Source organism: Sarcophilus harrisii, chromosome 2, assembly GCF_902635505.1.
Source record: "Sarcophilus harrisii chromosome 2, mSarHar1.11, whole genome shotgun sequence".
In the NCBI taxonomy this organism is placed as follows: domain Eukaryota; kingdom Metazoa; phylum Chordata; class Mammalia; order Dasyuromorphia; family Dasyuridae; genus Sarcophilus; species Sarcophilus harrisii.
Window position 1 is genome coordinate 162,116,816 of NC_045427.1, and position 21,701 is coordinate 162,138,516.

Below are 21,701 nucleotides of genomic sequence, written 5' to 3' on the forward strand. Positions count from 1 at the left end.
ACCTTGGAACCCTTTGGTACTGTGGCTTTAGTACCAGACTGGTTGCTATTTCTCTCCAAGCCCGGGAAGAAGCTGTGAGCTTCTGACTTGGACTTTCTGACTACCCAGGGCTTTCCTAAAGGAAAGCTTTCCTTTGAATATGTAGAAACTTGCAGACTACCATTGTCTTTGGCTCTTCCCTATTCATACTTGGGAGGCTACTGAAAATAGTACTCATGCTGCAAATGGACATTTGGTGAAAGAGCAGGCTTTCCAAGAATTCTTGATAAAAAGACCAGAGTTGCTTAGAAACATTGATATGCAAACACAAGAGTCAAAAGAAATATGAGATAAATATGAGGAACAATCATAAGAAACAAAAACAAATTAGAAATCAAAAGGATGGCCAACAATTGCTAAATGGATGAATAAACCATGCTATAAGAAATATGTTGGAATACTATTGTACTATATAAGAAATGCTGTGAGAAACAGAATATTTCAGACATGGAAAGCCTCGTATGAACTGATGCAAAATGAAGCAAGTAGTACTAGAAAAAAAGTATATTGTAATAATAATTTTTAACAGTTTTGAAAACTGATAAAGTATGAAATGAGCAAATTTAAGAAGACAATTCATAGAATAAGAATAGCATTGTAAAGTCAAATAGCTTTGAAAGCTGCAAGAATTTTTATCAATGCAACAACCATCCATGCTTTCAGAGGACTGCTGATTTTAAAGGACTGATGATTAAATTTGTTGTCCACATCTTGATAATAGAGGCAATGGAGTCAGATTATAGAATGAGAAATATGTTTTCTGAATAAGGCCAATGATGTAATTTGTTTTGTTTGCCTATGCAAATTTTTTTCTTATTTTAATGGGGTATGGGTGGGAAGGAGAGAAAAAAAAGAGTTATATTCATTAAAATACAACATTAAAAAAACTGAAAAATGGGAAAGTAAACTTAATTCTATTTTTTTTTTTTTTTTGCTGAGGAAATTGGAGTTAAGTGACTTGCCCAGGGTCACACAGCTAGGAAGTGTTAAGTGTCTGAGACCACATTTGAACTCAGGTCCTCCTAAATTCAAGGCTAGTGCTCTATCTACTGCACCCTCTAGCTACCCCCACTTAATTCTGTTTTTTAAAGAGAAATAAGAAAATGGGAAAAATCTTAGTTGTAATTTTTTCTGAAACAAGTCTCATTTCTTAGGCAATTGACTCAAATTTTTTTTTTTTAAAAAAGAGCCATTTAAAAAGGATAATCAAGGACATAAGCATTTTTCAAAAAAAGAAATTTAAGCTATCAAGTCTCACATAAAATACTTTAAATCATTATTAGTGAAATTCACATTAAAACAACTCTTAAATGTCATCCCATACCCAACAGATTAGCAAGTTGACAATAAAGAAAATGGCAGATATTATCATGATTGTGAGAAAATAAGTACATTCATGCATTGCTTGTGGAGTTGTAACCAGGTCTAGCCATTCTAGGAAGCAAATTAAAACTATTCCCAAACACTGACTAAATTATGTGTTATCTCTTGATCCAGTGAAACTGATACTTGGTCTATATTCCAAAGAGATCAAAAAAAGGGAGGAAATTTATAATTACAAGTATTCAGAACACTTTTTTCATGGTGGCAAAGAATTGGGAACTGAGGAAGATCCACCAATTGAGGAATGAATGAATGCTTTAACAAATGATGATACACAAATATGATAGACTACTATTATGTTGTAAGAAATGATGAAAGGGATAGTTTCAGAGAATCCTGGGAAGACTTGTTTGACTTGATGCTTAAATGAAGTGAGCTAAGCCAATATTATAAAGACAAACAACCTTGAAAGATTTAATGACTTCCTACTTTTATGGCTTTGGCAAATCACTTCATCCCACTAGGACTCAATTTCCTCAACTGCAAAATGAGATTAAACTAGATAGCCTCTGAAGTCCCCTCCTGCTCTCATTCAGTAATTCCATGTCCCCGTTTCCAAAAGGCACTGACATTTTCACAAGATTAGGAAAAGTGATTGTCAAGTTTTTTTCCTTATGAGATCCATCTTGTAGATTTTATAGTTCCTGTCCTGTTGATCAGAAGAATAGGAATGGGATGGGTATTACAGTGAGATCTATTTATTCCTATAGCAATTAGAAATAAAAACTTTATTGCCTTGCTTGTTCAAGTGACTTAAAATAAGAGATGATTGAGTTCAAGTTGAAATATCTCAAAGGCTGAATCCACTTAGCTCTATGATCTTCCAAACCACAATGGTTCTAAAAGAAAGAATGCTTCAATATTCAAAGAATTTAAGTCTACCTGAATTCAAGATATAAAATGATGTTTTTGTCTCATTCTCAAATTATTGAAACCCACTTATATTTTAATAAAATTTCTGTTAACCTGAGGCTGTATTACTAAATCACTAATGTTATCCTTTTGGCAATAAAGTGAGACTTGAAAGATAAGGAGGAAAAAATTACATATGGTCAATCCTCAAAAGATCACTTTATGGTATTTGTAAGTGAAACAGCATAGCATTGTAAGAAGGCCAATAAACTAAAATATTTTATCCTCAGGAAAATAGTGAGAACAATTTTAAGTATATTTATGAGATACTTCAAAGTATTTTTAAGAGTGGAGAACTCACTCCAAAATCAACAATCTGCAAATATTATCAAAGAAAATATGAAACTTGGATGACCAAAAATATTCTTATACTTAAGAATCTCTCCCTCATTTTCAAATATTTAAAATGTCTTATTTATGAGAAAAAAGGTCCACAATGAAAAATTATAGTTAATTCTTTATAACTTACTCAATTCAGAATTCCTTCACTTGCGCAGTTAATATCTTTAGGTAAATAAACATTGTAAATAACTGCATATCAAAAACCAATAGATGTTTTTCATCTTTAAAAAGGGGGATACATCAAAATCAAAAAGAATTAAATTATTTGTAGAATTTCTAGAATTCTTCTGGGTATTCTCTGCCAATAACTAGTCTTATGGATATTAGAGAGTGAAAAAATATTTGTTTTGTAGGCTGACAAAATAATATGAAAGCTATAGAGAAAAATCATACTTCAATACTTCTGTGCATCTCTCATGTCATCCATGTTAAAAAGACTCCTTGCAATGATAAAGACTATAACCCATCCTTGGCTTTTTATCCTTGTCCATAACTCTGGACCATGTCCTCCAATAAATGTTTTCACAGGGAAAAAACTGCTTTATATCTTTATCAACTGATTTAATGTGGGTACTCTACACCTCTTTATTGCTCGTTAGGTGATCTATATTGTGAGATCTTCGTATTGCAGTATACTGTTCTTTGTAGCCATTTAACATAATCAGAGGAATTAAAGATGAACTTTTGTTTCAAAGAGATTTAGCATCATTAAAAATATTGTGCAGTAATACAAATGCTATGCGGCCCTCATTTTTCCTCTACTTCAGCTCTGAACTCAGTTTATTAAATATGTAGTATTGTTTGTTTTCAAGATAAGTATTAATTGAACAACTCTGGAGGCTACCCATACAGGAGCATATCAGAATCTGGGCATTAGTCATTCTTTATCTGCTTTTTCCTATATATGAATAGTTAGGTTTAACAAGGAATACTACTCTCTCCCACCCAAAATTAATAGGTTAGATTGTAAAAATCATTTTGGAGGCTGTACAGTATTGCTGAGCATCATCCATAAACAGAAATATTTGAAATACATTATATGAAATCTCTATTCATACCGGCCAGATGGTCAAAAAACATCTTAACACTTTTTTATGCCTTATTTGACATTGATAATATGAGGGCACACAAAGTTATTCCTATTGTATCTTTTAATAAAAGACCCATGATTCTGAAAAATATATGGGGGACAGAACCCTTAATTAAATATGGGGTTTTTAGGAGTGAAAAAATATATTATCCCATATTTTATATCACTACCTGTTTCCTGCACTTTTCAATAATATATATATATATTTATATATATATGGTTGTAATGATGTGTTCTATTATAGAAAATGACTTACACAAGACCACTTTTTCCCTTTTGTTTTTTCACTTACTCTCAATAAATATGATTACCATTTTCTACAAAAAGTCTTATGAAAATAAAGGGGAAATATGGAATGGTACATTGTATAACTTTTTTCAAATGAATTTATCTTTCCCTATCTCATATCTATACTTTGTCTCATCTAGATACTTCTGTTGTGGTTTTCTTTATTACAATTTATTTCTACCTTCTCATGTGGCATACTGGGGACTATTATAATGCTAGAAGTCCAAATGTGTTTAAAAAAAAAAGTTACAGAAATAGTGATAATTTTATTCTAATCCATTTTTCATTTTCACCATTGATAATGTTTAGACAGGCCAGGTAAAAGTTGCCTCGATGAATTCATTATCTTCTCATTTTAATTTTTTTTCTTCTAATGTGGCAGTGTTTTTCACTTTAACAAGGCAATGGCTTGCAGGGGTCCTCAAATTATGGCCCAAGAGCCAGATGCAGCAGCTGAGGACAATTATCCCCCTCACCCAGGGCTATGAAGTTTCTTTATTTAAAGGCCCACAAAACAAAGTTTTTGTTTTTACTATAGTCCGGCCCTCCAACAGTCTGAGGGACAGTGAACTGGCTCCCTATTTTAAAAGTTTGAGGATCTCTGGAGCCTTAATGGAACATTTGTTTGTTGTGATTATTTGGTTTAACTGCTGAGATCATTTGCCAATCTCTTTGTAAATTTTTTTCTATCATATAACATTGTTTTATGCAATGAAGTTGATAAAAGTCTTCTACAATCTACTCCATAAATTTTGCAAGTGAGTTTACATCCAAACAAATGTTACTCAATTGTCATATCTCTCCTCCTCGCAAGGAGATCAGGTTTTTGAATCCTAGAATCTCAGAGGACATCTAATTCAATCCACTCTTCCTTGCTGATGTGTTTTCTAGAATCCTTAGGCCTGCTCACTGTAACAATTAATATATAGCATATATATAGCATATATATATATATATATATATATATATATATATATATATAAAATTCTATCCTAACACATTCTTCATTTTTATCCTTGGTAGTAGTGTTTTGACAGATCAGGTAAAAATTGCCTTGACAAATCCATTCTCATTTTAATTTTTTCTTCTAATTTAGTATTGTTTTTTTCTCGTAACATGCCAGTGGCTCAATGAAACAGAAAGCTAACAATGACTTTCTTATCAGTAATCATCCATTTCTAATTTGCTAAAATATAGTCAAAATTTCATTATGTTATTCAGTACAATTCCCAGCATTTCTCAACTCATCTTGAAGAAAGCATTTATGATGCATAAGTGTGATTTCTGTGCAGTTTACAAGCCTTTAACCCTTTTAATAGTGTGCATTTTCCAAAATAATTTTTCACAGTCCTTACCTATAGTCTCCCTTTGAAGGGCAACTGATATATATTAAAGTTTATGGTGGATGAATTTAAAGAGTATCAGTGAGTTCTTCATAGAATTTCTTTACCTCCTTGCCATACTAATACATAAGCTTCTTGCAAATACTGATCACAGATAATGAACATATAATGATGGGATGCTCTTCATGGTATTTTTTTTCCTTTATACAAGTTCTTCTTAGGAAGAAAACTAAAGAGATTAGTTTTTACCATTTAGCCAAAGGAAAAAACTTTAGAGGGGTTTCCTAGAAAGAACAGATAAAGAGACTTTGACCTTGGTCAAAGATGAAGAGCAAAGTTTATAGCCACTGTAATCCTCCCCCACACACTATATGGCTAACATTACTATTGTCATCTTTCAAACTTGAAATTCCCCCATTGGCAAGGAGCAACTTGAGGTGCCAAATACAGAATTGTGGAAAAGATCTGTTAACATTTGAGATGTAAAAATGTTGGGTATTTGTAAGACTGCCTTGAGGATTTCTCTCTAGGGTTTTTCGGAGTACTGACTTCCATTCCCCTATCTTCTGCATTTTTCCTTTAACAATTCTATAAAAGGGAACCAGCTGAAAGTAGGCTAGTTGTACTTCTCTAAAATTATTTTTGAACAATATTAAGTGCTTCTCAATTTGTGTATGACAATGAACTATAACCAAGTGACCATTCAGATATTGTGTCACCAAGTTTTATTTGAATGTTAAAAGGGCTCAGAATAGGAAAAAACCATACCCCAAGAGAAGAGGTTCAAGTACTGAAGTTGAAGTACCAAATTATAAAATTAATTTGGAATCATCAGTACAAACTGAGGTTCAAAGCACATAAATTAGACAGCCATAAATTAGAAGAAAAAAAGCAGTAATATTTGAGTCTAGATTCCTCCTGGGAAAGAAATAGGCAGAAACATTTAGAGAAGAAGCAGGCCAAGACTGGGTGAGCTTATTTTCACTTTTAAAGTATGCAGAGTCTTTCTTGCTGTAGTGAATTTTAAAAAAGAAAAACTATAATCCTGATGGAGAGCTGAAAGAAATCCACCCTTTTAGGGAAGAGAATGAGTGTACATTTTTCAAGGATGCTCAATATTTCCTCTAATACAATGGATTACTGACAGCTGTTCACTAGCACCACCGGCCTCTTATATTTAAAGCTTATAGATCTGAAAGTGGTCTAATTCTTAGCACTCTCATAATGCATGTTCACATATTACTGCCACTAGGATGTTTATCCATCTACTGAAATCTTCCTTCAATGACTTATTATAATATAGAAGTGGCCCTGAATTTTAAAAAAATAATATTATTTCTTTTTTTGAATTTGTTATTTTATTTTTCTCAGTTATATGTAAAACTCTTTTTAATCTTTGGTTTTAAACTTTGAGTCCCAGATTCTCTCCCTTCCTCCTTCTCCAAGGAGCAATTCAATCAATATAGATTACACATGTGTAAGTCATACAAAACATTTTTATATTACTTGTGCTGTTAAAAAAACACAGACTAAAAAAACTCAAGAAAAATGAGTTTTATTTAAATAAAAAACTCAAAAAAATAAAAAAAAGAATATTCAATTCTCTTGGGGGACATGGATAGCATTTTTCATCATAAGTTCTTCAGAGTTGTCTTGGATCACTGCATTGCTAAGAATAGCTAAGTCATTCACAGCTATCTTAACAATATCTTATTAATATTGCTGTTACTCTGTACACAGTAATTTTATTTTGAATCAATCTTTCCAGGTTTTTCTGAGGGCATCCTGCTTATCATATCTTATAGCACAATAGTATTCCATCATAATCATATAACACACAATTTGTTCAGTCATTCCCCAGTAAATGGGTATGCCTTTTGATTTCCAGTCTTTGAATGGCCCTTAATTCTTAACAGCTATTCCTGGGAAGTATTGGCTCTGGCTGCTCTTATCAAGCCGGAAATACTTCAATTACAGTCTCAATAATAGGAAGTATCTTTTTGTGTATAATCTGAGTATTCATCAAGCTATGTATTGAGGCTAGAGAAAATTATCACAAAAAGGTTATATACTAGATGGTGGATTATTTGGCTATAACAAACACGGTTAAAACATTTTTCAATTACTTCTTTTAAGGTGTGGTCTTCATTGATGAAAGGATTACTCATACCAATCACAATTGTATTTTAAGAAGGATGCAGATTTCATGGTCTAAAGTTTTTTAAATCATCATGAAATTGGTCATTCTTCAAAGATCTTTAGAATCAATGAAAAAAAAATTCTAAAATGAGCAAAAGATACTCTCATCAATAGATAACATGATATTGTTTACACAGAACTAGACTGAGACCGGTTGAAAACCTTAGGTTAAAAAGGCCAAGATCTCCCATTGTACCTAGGGCCTTCTCCAGTCATCTTGATCTATATCCTGTCACTCACCCAAATGACTCTGGAGAGGAAAATGAGGCAGGTGACCTTGACCAGCCCTCCTTCACCTAAATCCAATTCACCTGTATGTCATGACATCACCTTCCTGACATCATGGTCCTCTTCCATAAAGAAGGACAAACACCACCAACAGAGTCAAGAGGCTTGAGTTCAAATTCTGCCCCAGATACTTAGTAGGTATATTGTGAGAAAAATAATTTGCAATTCTGATTATTATATCGTAACTACTCTCTTCAAAAAGAGAAGAGTAGAAAATAAAAATATTTACCCCAAAATACCCAAATAAAAGTGAAGTGAGCTACTAAAATACTTTGAGATATCATTATAAAGCAAGATAAATCTTTCAGAAATAGCAATACCAAAAAGTACCAAGAATTATGAAGAACATTATACTTTATTTGTGCATCTAATGGTTTGAAAAATAGAGCTTTCTGAAAATTCTATGACTTTTTTTCAACATGCTAGTATTACTCATTACAAGTAAAATTTAACCAGAGAATAGAGTGAGACTCTTTAAGAAATGAGAAAATGAAAATATTGGTTCATACCAATCAATCAGTCAAGCAGCATTTTACTGAGTGTTTACTATGTGTTAGGTACTATGTTGTAGTGATAAAATAATGGCTTCCAATATTCAGAAACAGAAATATAAGTGATAATAAGATAGTTTCTACAATTCATGGGATTATTAAAACAACAAACAATATATTTAAGGATTTATATTGGAATTGTACCTTGAAAATTCTAGAATGATTAATAATACCCTTCTCCTCCAGGCACTACATTTCTAGACTGCAGACATCTCATTTGTTGTCCCCCCATGTTTGTAATTCTCTTTCTACTCATCTCTGTCTTCTGGCTAAATGTTCTCCTACAGCAAGAATTTCCTAATCCTTCTTAATTCTAAAGCCTTCTTTCTGAGTTATCCTCTATTTAGCTTGTATACAGTTTATATATAATAGTTATTTGCATTCTGTCATAGTCTTATTAGATTGTGAGATGCTTGAGGCTGCAAGGACTGTCTTTTGCCTGCCTTTGTATCCTCAACATAAGCCCCTAACACACAATAGATACTTAATTTTTATTGACTAATTTATTAAAATCCCTGAGACTTCTGTTCTTAGAAATATCATCAGGGATTCTGTGAAACATTTCTCTTTTGCTTTCTGCATCAAAGGGGCAAGGCCTGTGAACAAGAGAATGAAGTCATGGCTGACTTCGTATTTTTTCCATACACTTGTAAAATGACATTTTGGTTCAGCTTTAGAAATAGTTATATCAAATCACAAAATAAGCTAAAATGTTAAATGATAAGCTTGATTCAGGGAAAACTTTTTAGTTTTAGGAAAGAAAAATTTCATTAAGAAAACAAATGCCAGAAAAAACAGACCTATCTGACAATAATAGTATAAAAAATGAGAAGATAATGGAAATTAATTTGGTAAAAGTTAAATTCAGTGAGGAGTATTTTTCCCTTTCTCTTTTTTCCTCCTTTCTCTTTTTCAAGCACATTTTCTAAGTATTGTGTAGTACTTTCTACTTATAAATTTAGCAATAGTCTAGAACATGGAATTTAAAAAAAACACTTCATTGTAAGGCCAGTGTTTTCTTTTTTACTTAAATTTTTAACTCTTTTTCAAACACTAACAAAAAAGATGCTTGATTTCTTACATGAAGTCTGTCTTGATTATCCCAACTGTTTGTTTCTTCCTTTTCTTTTATTTAACAACTTATATTCTTTATATTTATATTATTCTTATATATGTATGTACACACATACATATGTGCCATAGTACACATAAATACATACATAAATACACATAAATACACACATGTATATTCAATGTGCATATATAAACTTGTCTCTTCCATTATAATGTAAGTTCCTTGAAGGAAGAGATTATTTCATTTTTTCTTATTTTTTTACTTAGTGCCTAGAGTATATAGCTTCCCAATAAATGCTTCTTGACTGACAGAGGCTACCTAACACATCGTAGGTCCTTAATAAACACCTGCTGATTAAATTCAGAATTTTGCAGATGCACCCATAATTAAAAATGAAAAACAATAGAAAATATGTTTGATATACCATGTATTTATTATTTCCGTATTACTTTCATCAGTCATAAATATGATTTTTGACTACTTAAAGACTGTACTATCCAAGTACCAGATGATGACAGGTTTTATCATACATGAATATGGAACAGGTCAACTAAACCTGCTGTCTAAACCTAAGCCAAGTGAGGTTTTGTGGATGTTGTTACTAATCTAATCTGCATTGGTGGAACTAGTGTCCATATTTTTTTTAAAAAATCGTATATTCTTCAAATAAATTCTTCAAATATTCTTCAAATTATTCTTCAAATATTCTTCAAATTCTTCAAATTATATTTCTTCAAATAAATCACAATTAAATTTTAATATACAAATTATTTTATATGCAAGCCGAGTTATATGTAATTTTCAGTTGTTCTTTAAAAGTGACTTTAAACATAAAACCCAAAAAGCTAATCAGAAATTTTATCCTAGTTTTCAAAGAATAGTGAAATATGGACTATTGTTTTGAATTTATTTCTTCAGTGGTCCCCCAAAACACATATATTATTAAATCATATATTATGTGTTGGGTATTAAAAACAAACTTCCAAAATAACTATTGAAATTTATGTACTCAGAAACGTATTCAGTTATTCAATGACTTTTTAAGGATTTTATAACTTCTGTTGAACTAGTGAAGTGATCATATCTTTTAAAACTATAATAATCTAACAAAGTCTCAAGAGTAGAAAAAAATGATTCTTTAGTCCATCCTATATTAGATGACACCCAAAATAATCCCTTTTATTAAATATTGGCTATTGTAATCTAGCCTTTGCATGAATACTTTTAAATAAATCCAAACTATCTTTTGGATTGCTGTAATTGTTATTATCTTAGTTGAAAAAGCCTAAATTTGATTCTTTAAAACTAACACCAATTACTACTAGTCCTACCTACTACATAGGATCAACCAGTAAAGGTTTAAACCTACTTTTCTGTGATAGTCAAATATAACCATCAAGATACAACTCCTTTTCTCCAGGCAGAGCATGATCCATTTCATTTGAATGATCCACCTATAGCATGATCTCAAGATTTTTCACAATTTTGACCATCCTCCTCTGGACTCTCTTCAGCCTAACAATATCCCTTCTAAAATGGGAAGCCAATTTAGACACAATTTGCCAATGAGGTCCAACAAGGCCAGATTATATTGGGAACTATCCTCTTCCTAGCCTTGGATATGTCTCTTCTTAGGCAACCTAAAATGAATGATTGCTTTATGATGATGTTTACTCATATTGAATTTATACTTCATTAAAACCCCAAGATAATTTTCAAATTAGCTACTATGTATCTATATGTGCTCAAGATGACTGCTGATACTCATATGAGATTTCACACTGGTATCCATTAATATTTTACTTTATTGAATTTTGACCTCTATTGTTAAATGTTGATTAGGTTTTTTGTTGTTGTTGTTGTATATTTGTTTGATTTTTATCCCAATGATATTATATAACATTTTGGCATACTTCCTAGGACTGAGTCACTTAAAAATATAATTAGCATGTCTTATATGCCTTTATCTCAGACACTGATAAAAAACAATGAAAATCCCAGGTTCAAGGTCATACCATAATTGAAGCACTCAATTATAGATCTTAAAAGCTGACCCTGAAGCATTAATGACTGCTCTTTGGCTATAGCTATTCATTCAATCAGCTGCAAAATCACCTACCAGTACTATATATACGTGTGTGTGTGTGTGTGTGTGTGTGTGTGTATGTAAAACTAGATCATATCTATTCCTATCATCAACAAGCATGTAAGACTTCATTATATGTTTTGAGGAAGTCTAGGTAAATTATATGATACTACAGCATTCTCCTGATGTACTTGTTCAGTAAATATACCAAAAAAGGAAATGTGGTTAACCAGGAGAGACTTCTTATTCTTTAGAAAGACACTGTCTTTTTGTGATATTGAATCTTTTCTGAGATATTCTTTAACCTTCTCTTCAATAACGAGTAGAATAATTTTGCAAGGAATTAAACTCAAATTCCTAGTCTTATTCTGAAGGTTCCACTCATTAGAACCCTTTAACTCATAACTGTCCTATCTCATGCTTTGTATTCACCATATACTCTTTTTCAAGAATTACTGATGATAATTAAGCAAACAAAATTTTCAATATCTTGGACTGTTAGTTACCTATGTGTGATAATTTTAACTTATTCAGGTAGATGGATGCTTTCTTACTATCAAGCTACTTATCCATATTTCAGTTCCATATTTATTTTTGTTCTATCTTTGAAGCAAGAAAGTTCAGTATATTCTATTTATTGTCATATTCATATATCTTAAGCCATCCTAGTATACCTTCTTTCCATAAATGTGTGGATTTTAAAAATTATTTATGTTTTCTTTATAATATTTCTTTATCACTTCAGATAATTCTAAACTTTAATGTTGAAACAATCCATACAGAAAATGCCATAATTTTATATTCATCATCTTCTATCCACCTTTATTTCCATTTTCTGAACACATGTTTCAAAGCTTAGATTGAATAATTATTTCCTTGGAATATGAGTCTCTCTTTTGACAACTTCGTTTTTTAGTCTTCACTGGAATTATTTTACATTTTGTCTTTAAAATTTCATTATTGAGAACTTTGATCCTTTCTGGCCTTAATTAGAATTTTAGTTGATAAACTCCATCCTTTTAGCCCCTTGAAACTGGCTTTTCTTTAATCTAGAGTGCATATTAGACTGTGCCTGGCTTCCCTCTCCCCTTATCTATTACCATTCTATTACCACTCCCAAATGAGGTTTCGTCTCTATTTACACAACTAGTTCTCTCTTATTGGTGATAATCAGGTCCAGAATGGCTAGTTTTGTTGTTTTTTCCTACTTTAAAAAATGAAATTTTTAACACAGATTTATTTACAAAAAAACTCTTCTTTTGTTTCCCAACATGACTCATATGGAAATGTTAAAAACGAATGTATACATAGAACCTATATCAGATTGGTTGCTAATGTGGGGAAGGGGAAGGGAAGGGAAGTAGGAAGAAAAAAAATTCGAACTCAAAATTTTACCAAAATAAAAGTTGATGTGATAGACTGGGCTCTTTTCAACAGCAAGGTGATTCAAGTCAATTATAATAGACTTGTGACAGAGCCATCTGCATCGCAAGAGAGGACTATAAGGACTGAATGTGGATCCCAATATAGTACTTTCACTTTTCTTGCTGTTGTTGTTTACTTGCTTGTTTTATTCTTTTTTATTCTCCCCACTTTTGATCTGATTATTTTTTGTGCAGCATGATAAACGTGGAAATGTTTAGAGGAATTGTACATATTTAACCTGTATTGGATTACTCGCTATCTAGGGGAAAGGAAAGGTGGAGAGGGAAGAAAAAAAATTTGGAACACAAGATTTTGCAAGGGTGAATGTTGAAAACTATCTTTACATGTGTTTTGAAAAAATAAAAGGCTATTATAAAAAAGTTGAAACCATCTTTACATGTAATTAGAAAAATAATATACTACTAAAATAAAATTAAAGAAATAGAAAAAACTTGCCTTGTTTTCAATTTGGATCTATAATTTACAAGCTAGCTGTTTTGTTGTTCAGTCATTCAGGCTGAACTTTCAGTCATGTCTGACTCTTTTGTGACCCTTTGGGATTTTCTTGGCAAAGACTGGAGTGAGGATTTTGTCATTTCCTTCTCCAGCTTATTTTACAGATGAGGAAACTGAGGCAAACAGGGTTAAGTGGCTTGTCCCAAGTCACACAGCTAGTGTCTGAGGCAAGAGTTGAACTCAGGAAGATGAGTCTTCCAGATTCCATGTCTGGCACCCTATCCACTGAATCAACTCACTGCCCTTTGCAAAGTAAGTCACTTACTCCTTAGAAGCCTCAGTTTCCCAAGCTGCAAAAAGATGAGTTAGGACTCTATATAACCCTCATAACTTTTATGTTCTGTGATATAATGACCCACCTCATTTCTTATCTGGCTTTACACTACTTTTATTGATTTCTCCATGATTCCAACTTTGGGTATCTTCTCTTCTTTCCCACTTCTCACATGGTTTTTTGTGGTTTCTGTCTTATCCCATTGCTCCATGAAGGCATGGATTGTCTTTTTCCTTTTGTGGATCATCAGAGTGTAGCACAGTACCTAGCATGTAGTTGAAGCTTAATAAATGTTTATTGACTATTGATTATAACTTTTAAAGTTTCTCTAAATTCAAAAAACTTTATGATTCCATGATTAAGATTTGATAATTGAATACTTATATAGAAATGATCATAAATCGACAATTTACATAGCTACAATAAAAATATTAAAAATTTTACCTCGTTGAGTTATAAATTTACAGCAGTCTGCATAACCACCCATGGCAGCATAATGGAGTGGTGTATTTCCATTCATTGCAATAATTCCCAAATCTCCATTATAAGCAGAAATAAGCTTCAGGATCTAAAAGAAAATGAAAGGTTTTAAAGAAATATAGAATATATAACAAAAGAACACAGATGGAGTTTAACAGTTGTTTTAATGCAGTAATGAGTCTTTAAGAAATTAGGATGTTAAATATCAAAACTAGGGAGAGGAATTTTAATGGATTGAAATTGTTTTTAGAAAAAAGATAGCCCCTTGTACTCTTTCAATTTTGTTATTTTTATTTATTCTATTTAATTTTACATATGGATTACTATTTGCTGGTTCAATTATATGATTAAAACTTTAAATTTAGAAAAGTAATGGAATTCACAAAAGACATTTTGTAAAAGTATGACAATTATAACCAGAGTTGAAATTATTGAAATATGTAGGTCCTTTCAAATTGGCAGAACTTCAAATTTTGTTACAGTTGAGCAGATATCAGCCAATTTTAACAAATTAAACAGTCACTACAAAATATATAAGTGAGTAACTATATAAGGAGGAGGAAATGATTTAAAAATTTTGCCTGAAATTGTTGCAAGCTTATAATCTTTTTTGGGAAGTCACAATGGCATTTAAGATATAAATATATAATATAAGATATAACTCAAATTCTAAAAATCTCTGTTTACTAAATATGTTATGTAAATCCTAAGGAAAAGGGAAATATAAAATCTATGGTAGGAATTTTAGAAGTACTTATCAAAATTATTACATCAAAAAAGCCTCCTTTGGCAGCAAAATGTGAAGCATGTTGCCTCTCATTGTCATAAGCATTAACATCTCCTCCTCTTTCAAGTATACCTCGAACCACATCTATCTCTCCTTCTCTTGCAGCTTCCATTAATGCAGTTCGACCTGTTGACTAATATCAAAAAAAGCAGGCATTATTTACCTTGGTCATACCAAAGCAAGTCTTTGCCACTAGATTGATTTTAACTTCATGCTATGTAAAACCCAAAACATAGTGTCCTTTTGAATATAAGATTCAAAGATTCAAAAACTATTAGATCCTTAAGTACAATTGAAATGACAGCGATTAAGCCTAAAAATCAGAGACCTTAAATGAATGGTGTCAAAAAGGGAATAGATGTTAGAAACTTATGTTAAGGAAAGTATGTGTTGTAAAGTTGTAAACAGCTGATCAATAAATTGGAATAGAAAAAAAAATAATGAAGTTAAGTAAATGAAAATTAAAGAGCCTATATATGTATTTTAAAAAATAAATTTTGAAAATAATTTAGTACTATAAAATAATAATTATGATGTAAGGAAAGAAAATAATAGCTAAATTAAAACCTAAGTATATGTTTTTTAAGTATATAAAAATAGTAAAAAAAATTACTTCTGTTGCAATATAATTTATGTGAGTAGTCTTTTCTCTTTGATCATTTTCTATTTTTCTGTAATTATATTTTACTTTCACATAAAATTTTAATTTTTTTCTAAATAAAGGTTTTGAGTGTCAACTTATAATTCCATTAGTGTAGGAGCACTTTTTAAAGAAAACTTCCACTACCAATCAGGACAATTCCTCTTCTTCAAATTATAGTCTTATAGAAGTATCTAGGATGTTATAATGTTAAATGACTTGTTCAGGACACATTATCAAAAACAGAATTTGAATATTTACATACAGATTAGTAGAAATAGCTACTAATCTGAGTTTGGCACCATTATTCTAAGCAATTAAAATTACCTCCTGACCTCTTAATATTTCTATATTTAAACATAAGCATTATACTAATGTATATGAAGAAAATAATATTTATAATCATATTTTTATACCGAATTGATTGCATTTGGATTGGCTCCTTTTTCCAAAAGTCTCATACACACGTCTTTAATTTGATGTGCTTCTTCACAAGCTTTAAGAAATACCGGCGTTCCGTCAAATGTACAATTGTTAACATCTGCCCCATTTTCCAGGGCAATCAGAACACAGCGATAGTGTCTTTTGGTGGGCAATAAGCAGTAAAACAGAATCCCTGTAGAAAACCAGAAACATATAACTGAAAAAAGTATAGTCTGCAATACATCAGTTTCTGAAATGCAAAAAAATTTCCAAAGTCAGTAAATGTAGCATATATTTGTGTATTATATATTTAATTATATGTATATGTAATTATATATTTAATTATATGCATGTATGCATTTGGGGAGGTAGATAGGTGAATAGATAGATCAAATTGACATATAGATAGATGATAGATAGATATGCTTAAGTTGATGAGCCCAGAGAGGTGAATTCCACAGACCAAATCAGATCTTCCAAATATGAATTTTATTAAATACTCTTTCAGTAAAGGCTTAATACCACAACTTTATTCTACAAAGTAAGTTTGATCACATCATTTACTACATTACATTACATTAAAGGATTCTGCCTCTAATTATAAAATTCAAATTACTATAAAAATTTTCTCTGTGTTTAAGATTACTTCACACAAAGGAGCAACTGACCTTAATGGTTTTGTAGTTTTGTTAGCTCTTTTAGGCCACGAGTAATTCTGCCAACTCACTTAAGTCTAAAACTAGTATAAATTTCTGGGGCTTATCTGGTCTATTTCTGGATAGATTGGGTGCTGAAAATCTCCTATCCAGAACTACTTAGAGAACTGACAAGGGGAATAACGAGATGTCAGTATTTGGATTGTTAATAACACAGAACAAGAGGCCCAATTGACAATTCAAGCCCTTTTCAGACAGAAAAGACTATAACAAAGCATTATTACAATGATTATTATAACAAATTATTTACAAATCTATTAAAAGCAATTCAAATGAACTGAAATGGAGTACCACAACTAATTGGATCTTTCTTTGAACCCTAAGTTTAAAGAAGATTTGAGAATGGCCTAGACTATAGGGCATCCTCAGAGACAGTCCTGGCTTAGAGCAATTCTATTAAAAACATGGAAAAGTATAAAAATCTGGACAATAGGATTGTTAAATATAATGGTTCCTGCTGCTGAAGAGATTAGGCTGGTTAATTACTCAAGTTTAAGAGTTCTGAGTTACTATAGGGCCAAGTCTTACACTAATAGAACCACATCACCACTACTATCACCCACTACTGCCCAGAGCAGGGGCCACAAGACTGACCAATATAGAAAACAAAAAACGTGGGAAAATGGAGCAGCTTACTGCTCTTCAGGCAATCAGTATTGGTATCTAGCCTGTGAAAGGCCAATATACTTCCAAGCCTGGGTGAAATAGGGAGATCCAGTTTCAAAAAAATAAAATAAAATAATGAGTATGTTCTTTGTCATTACAAATATAAGACAGAGTATCATCCCATGTAATGCTAACAATTTCCTATTTAAAGTTAAAATCAATTAGTATATAATTTTTCTAATGCTGGCTTCTTTTACCCTAAAAAAACTTTGCAAGCTAAATTTTCACAGAATAAATCTGAATCGAATTATGGTAAGATTTTGGCCACTGGAAAAAGCATTGAGTAAATTGCTTAATGATGGAAATGTTAAAATCAAGGATATAGCTTAGAAAATGAGAAAATACTTCTTCTTCTACCTTTTCGGATCTAGCTGCAAATATAATTTTATGTTTGATAATATGATGGGATTTTTACCTTTTCCTTCATTATCAACAATGGTCATATCTGCTTGTGCTGCAGCCAATTTTTCCATAGTTAAATCATGGCCCAGCTCTGCAGCTCTCATAGTTGGAGTACATCCCCTTCGGTCTTGCACATCAGGATGAGCTCCTAGCTGAAGAAGAAAGCTAACCATATCAACATCATTTGAGACAGAAGCCAAATGAAGAGCACTAACACCATTAGTAGGCTCAGTGAAATTAATAAGTTCAGGGTATCCCATTTTGGTCAGTTTCTCTATCTGCTTCTTATTTCTTTCACGAACACATTGAAGAACTTTATATATCTGCAAATTTTCAAGTCTCTTATCCGCTAACGCCATTCTTGATCAACTTTTTCCTAAAAATCGTTTCTAGATTTAAAAAAAAATGGAAATATAAGATTAGTTTTAGTCACTGTTTTATTAAAAATATTTTATTATCTTAACATTTTTTCTCATTTTGACAGTGCTATCATTTTATTTTGTAAGCTGAAGTTAATATACTTGGGGAAAGCGCATATAAAGAATAATACCTAAGGCGTTTATCTACATTTTAATACCTATCAAAAGTAATAGATAATTTCAGAAGTAGAAGATAATGGTCACCTAGTCCAATCTCAATCACTACTTGAAAAAAGAATTCCTTTTTGACCATCCCTTCATAATTCAACCACAAATTTGATAAAAAATGTATTTATTAAATATCTATTTTGTGCTTGGTGTTGGAGAAAAAAAGACAAAAAAAAAGAAAACCTGTCTTCAACGAGTTTATGTTCTGACTTTAATAAAAATATATCCTATTTTCCCAAACAAAATTTTTTTCATCCCACTGGGGTAGTTATTTAATTATCAAATTAAATCTGATTTACTTTGCTATTTAAGCAATATATCTAAGTCAATTACTATGCTTTTAAATGTTCTTTAATTAAAAACAGCAAAATAGGGATTATTTTGTAATTTTAAAGCACAAAGTAACATCTGGATCACTACTTGCTTCTTTCACATGGGACCTCCAAAAAAAGTAATCCCAGGGCCTAGGTACCTTGTGGGTTTGAAGCTATGCAAATCAAAGCCTCACAAGCCCCCAGCAATGTAGTTTCTTTTAACAATCTATCAGAAGAACTAGTTAGCTAAAAAGCAAAGACATTTAATGAAAGAACATAGTAAGAAAAGTAGCAATAGAAAATTTTGCCCATAAATCTAGCAAACACTTATCCATAAACACATACATTAAGAAGAAGATAAATGCAGAAGAGATCTGTAAGGGGTCACATATAGTTGTATACACAAAGGAACACACAAAAGCTCATTATTTAGGAAATATAAGATGCCCAAGCACATATGTGAAATAGCACCTCACCCTTCAAAAATTCAGGGTTGTACCACTGTTTTCTATTGCTCTTTTTGAACCGACTTCATTTGGGGTTGAATCTGGACATCATGTTGTATCTCTGCTGTTCTCTGTCTTTTCCTCCAATGCTTTTCTGCCAGATATGTCTTGTGATCATTGATTAACATTATTTCTACCTTCTAAGTTTTAATTCCTCAGGGACACCTGCCAATTTCTGTACTCTAAGATATAAGAACTGGAAAGTTTCTCCCTAAGGCAGGATGATAGTTTTTTAGTCAGAATCTCCATGGCAGAGCACCCTAATGACCATTGATCAGGACCAGCAACCCCATCATCTTCACCTAAGGTGAGATAATTCAGCTTTGGAATTGAGCCTGTGACAGAACTGCCATCCATAGTGACTGGAGGTGACTTCATAATGGATTATCCAAAGGGTAAATCTATTAATAGAAAGATTTCAGATTTGGACTTCTCTTATCTAGCTACTAGTCTTTGACTCTTATCACTAGACTAGAACCAGAGGCTAAACCAGACAGATATCTTGCCATCTTTCTGCTGCAAATGAATCCCATCTACCTCTTATTCAGGAAATGGTTCAACTCTAATTTGAGATCTAGGGCTCAACTACCTGAAAAGCCCACAAGAGTCTCCTACCCTTATAGAGCAATCAATAAAAAAAAGACTTTATTAAGCCCTTATCATGTAGCAGGCATTGTGCTAAGCAAATAGAGAAAATTTTCTTCCACTCAGAAACTCTGTAATTCAGAGCCATAGAGTGTCCCAGTATGAAATTTCCCTTTCAATATTACCATTTCCCTCTCTTATACACATCTTTATGTCTGCCATAATTCCCATGTTCCTATCTCAACCTATGCTTTCATTTCATTGGGCCCAATGCAACCTAGGTTCTACTGTGAACCAGTTACCTTTAATGCTAGATTTCTCATGTTCCTTCTGTTTTCCTGAAATTCTTAAATCTGGCACCTCTTAAAAGTCACTGAGGCAGGGATCATTTTCTCTAACTGACAACTTTGTAGACTAAGAAGAGTAAATATGTTTCTTGTTCTTCCCCCTGATACTTCTCAATTTTCACACTGTCACTCAGCAACTTCTCTTCCTTGTGGTTCACAAACTCTATTACCCTGGTGGTTATAAGGTACTGTAATCCAGGTCATTTTCCTTCCTCCCTTCAAGAAACTCAGGGCCTGATTCACAGCTTTCAAATCTACTCCAAACTATCATACTTGGGGACCTCAGCCCCAATACTCTGGTTTTCTATTCACCAGGCTCCTCAAATGACACAAGTCTACAGTTTTACTTTATCTTACTCTTAGAGAGAAAGTCATAAGTCAAAGTCAAACCTTGATCCTCACTAACACCCACAAGTCACACATCTCCATAATCAATAACTTTAAAATTCTCCTGGAAAAAATCCTTATTCCTTCTTTCCCTGTGCATCTCATCTCAATAAAATTTCTTTCCTTATCAAACCTCTGTTTGCTCCTGCTTTCCCAAGCCATCAACCCTACTCTAGTCTCATTTCCCTTCCTTCAGAATCTTCAAATCCCCCATACATTAACCAGTTGTACATATACTGTCCTCTACCTATGAATCCCTTATCTCTTTGTCTTAATATTTTTCATTTCTTTCCAAACTGCAGTCCTTCCTTACTCTTGTCAACCCTTTTCATTTATAATCACATCCTAAAGAATAATGCCACAGGAAGCCATAAAACCCCACTGACTAAGCCCCCTTCAAATCTGTTATATAGGTTCTCATTTCTCTTCAGAAATTCTTGTTTTACAGAAAACTTGCACATGAAAAGTGCTCACATGGTGATCAGAAGAAACAACACAAGGATACTCTCAATCTCTCTCTGAAAATGTTTGGAATCAACTATGTAATAGGGGAGAATCTGGCAAAGGACATCCCAACATGATGTGCCTTCATGAAAAACAAAAGTGCTGAATGAAGCAGAATTGCAGTAGCTCAAAAGAAAGACAACATGGTCAGATTTAGAAACATCTGTATTCCATATGGTCATGTGAACTATTTTTTGCGCTATCAGCCTTCTAAGCTCATAATGGTTTGTTCAGCCATAGTCGGACACACTGTCACTTGTATATGGGAATGTCATTTTGGTCCTCTTCAAGAATTAAGGACAACAATGAATTAAAACCATTCCAAGCCTTTTTCTCTCATAACCAATATGATACCTCCCCTTGCCTCTCATCAGAGTGCTTCAAATATAATGCTAGGACAATAGTTGAACTGGGAAGGCCTAAGTTAATCTCCACATATCCCCATTATGAAATAGGGCTGTTAAGAAGTCAAGAAGCAATGGGGAATGGGGCTGTATGAGTTAACTTGCATCAGGTGGACTGTTATAGGACCCAATTGTAGGCCTT

The 21,701-nt window shown here is 32.3% G+C and overlaps 1 protein-coding gene and 1 long non-coding RNA gene across 7 annotated transcripts in view; one reads left to right on the forward strand and one right to left on the reverse strand.

Annotated features, from left to right (window-relative positions):
* The window catches only part of LOC105749090, a 148,906-nt gene that overhangs the window by 107,661 nt on the left and 19,544 nt on the right, over positions 1–21,701 (forward strand). The gene's annotated exons all lie outside the window — the stretch shown is intronic.
* Positions 1–21,701, reverse strand: part of ANKEF1 (ankyrin repeat and EF-hand domain containing 1) — a 59,064-nt gene that overhangs the window by 14,478 nt on the left and 22,885 nt on the right. For 2 of the 3 annotated variants that reach the window (XM_031951104.1, XM_031951105.1), the window contains exons 2-5: positions 17,939–18,314; positions 16,135–16,334; positions 15,062–15,211; positions 14,256–14,379 (exon numbers count right to left, since the gene is read on the reverse strand). In XM_031951104.1, coding sequence (XP_031806964.1) covers positions 14,256–14,379; positions 15,062–15,211; positions 16,135–16,334; positions 17,939–18,284 — 820 coding nt within the window. In that variant the 5' untranslated portion in view covers positions 18,285–18,314. Of the gene's footprint in view, positions 1–14,255; positions 14,380–15,061; positions 15,212–16,134; positions 16,335–17,938; positions 18,315–19,302; positions 19,676–21,701 lie in introns of those variants that run through there. The other variant, XM_003758191.4, reaches the window with a different exon arrangement.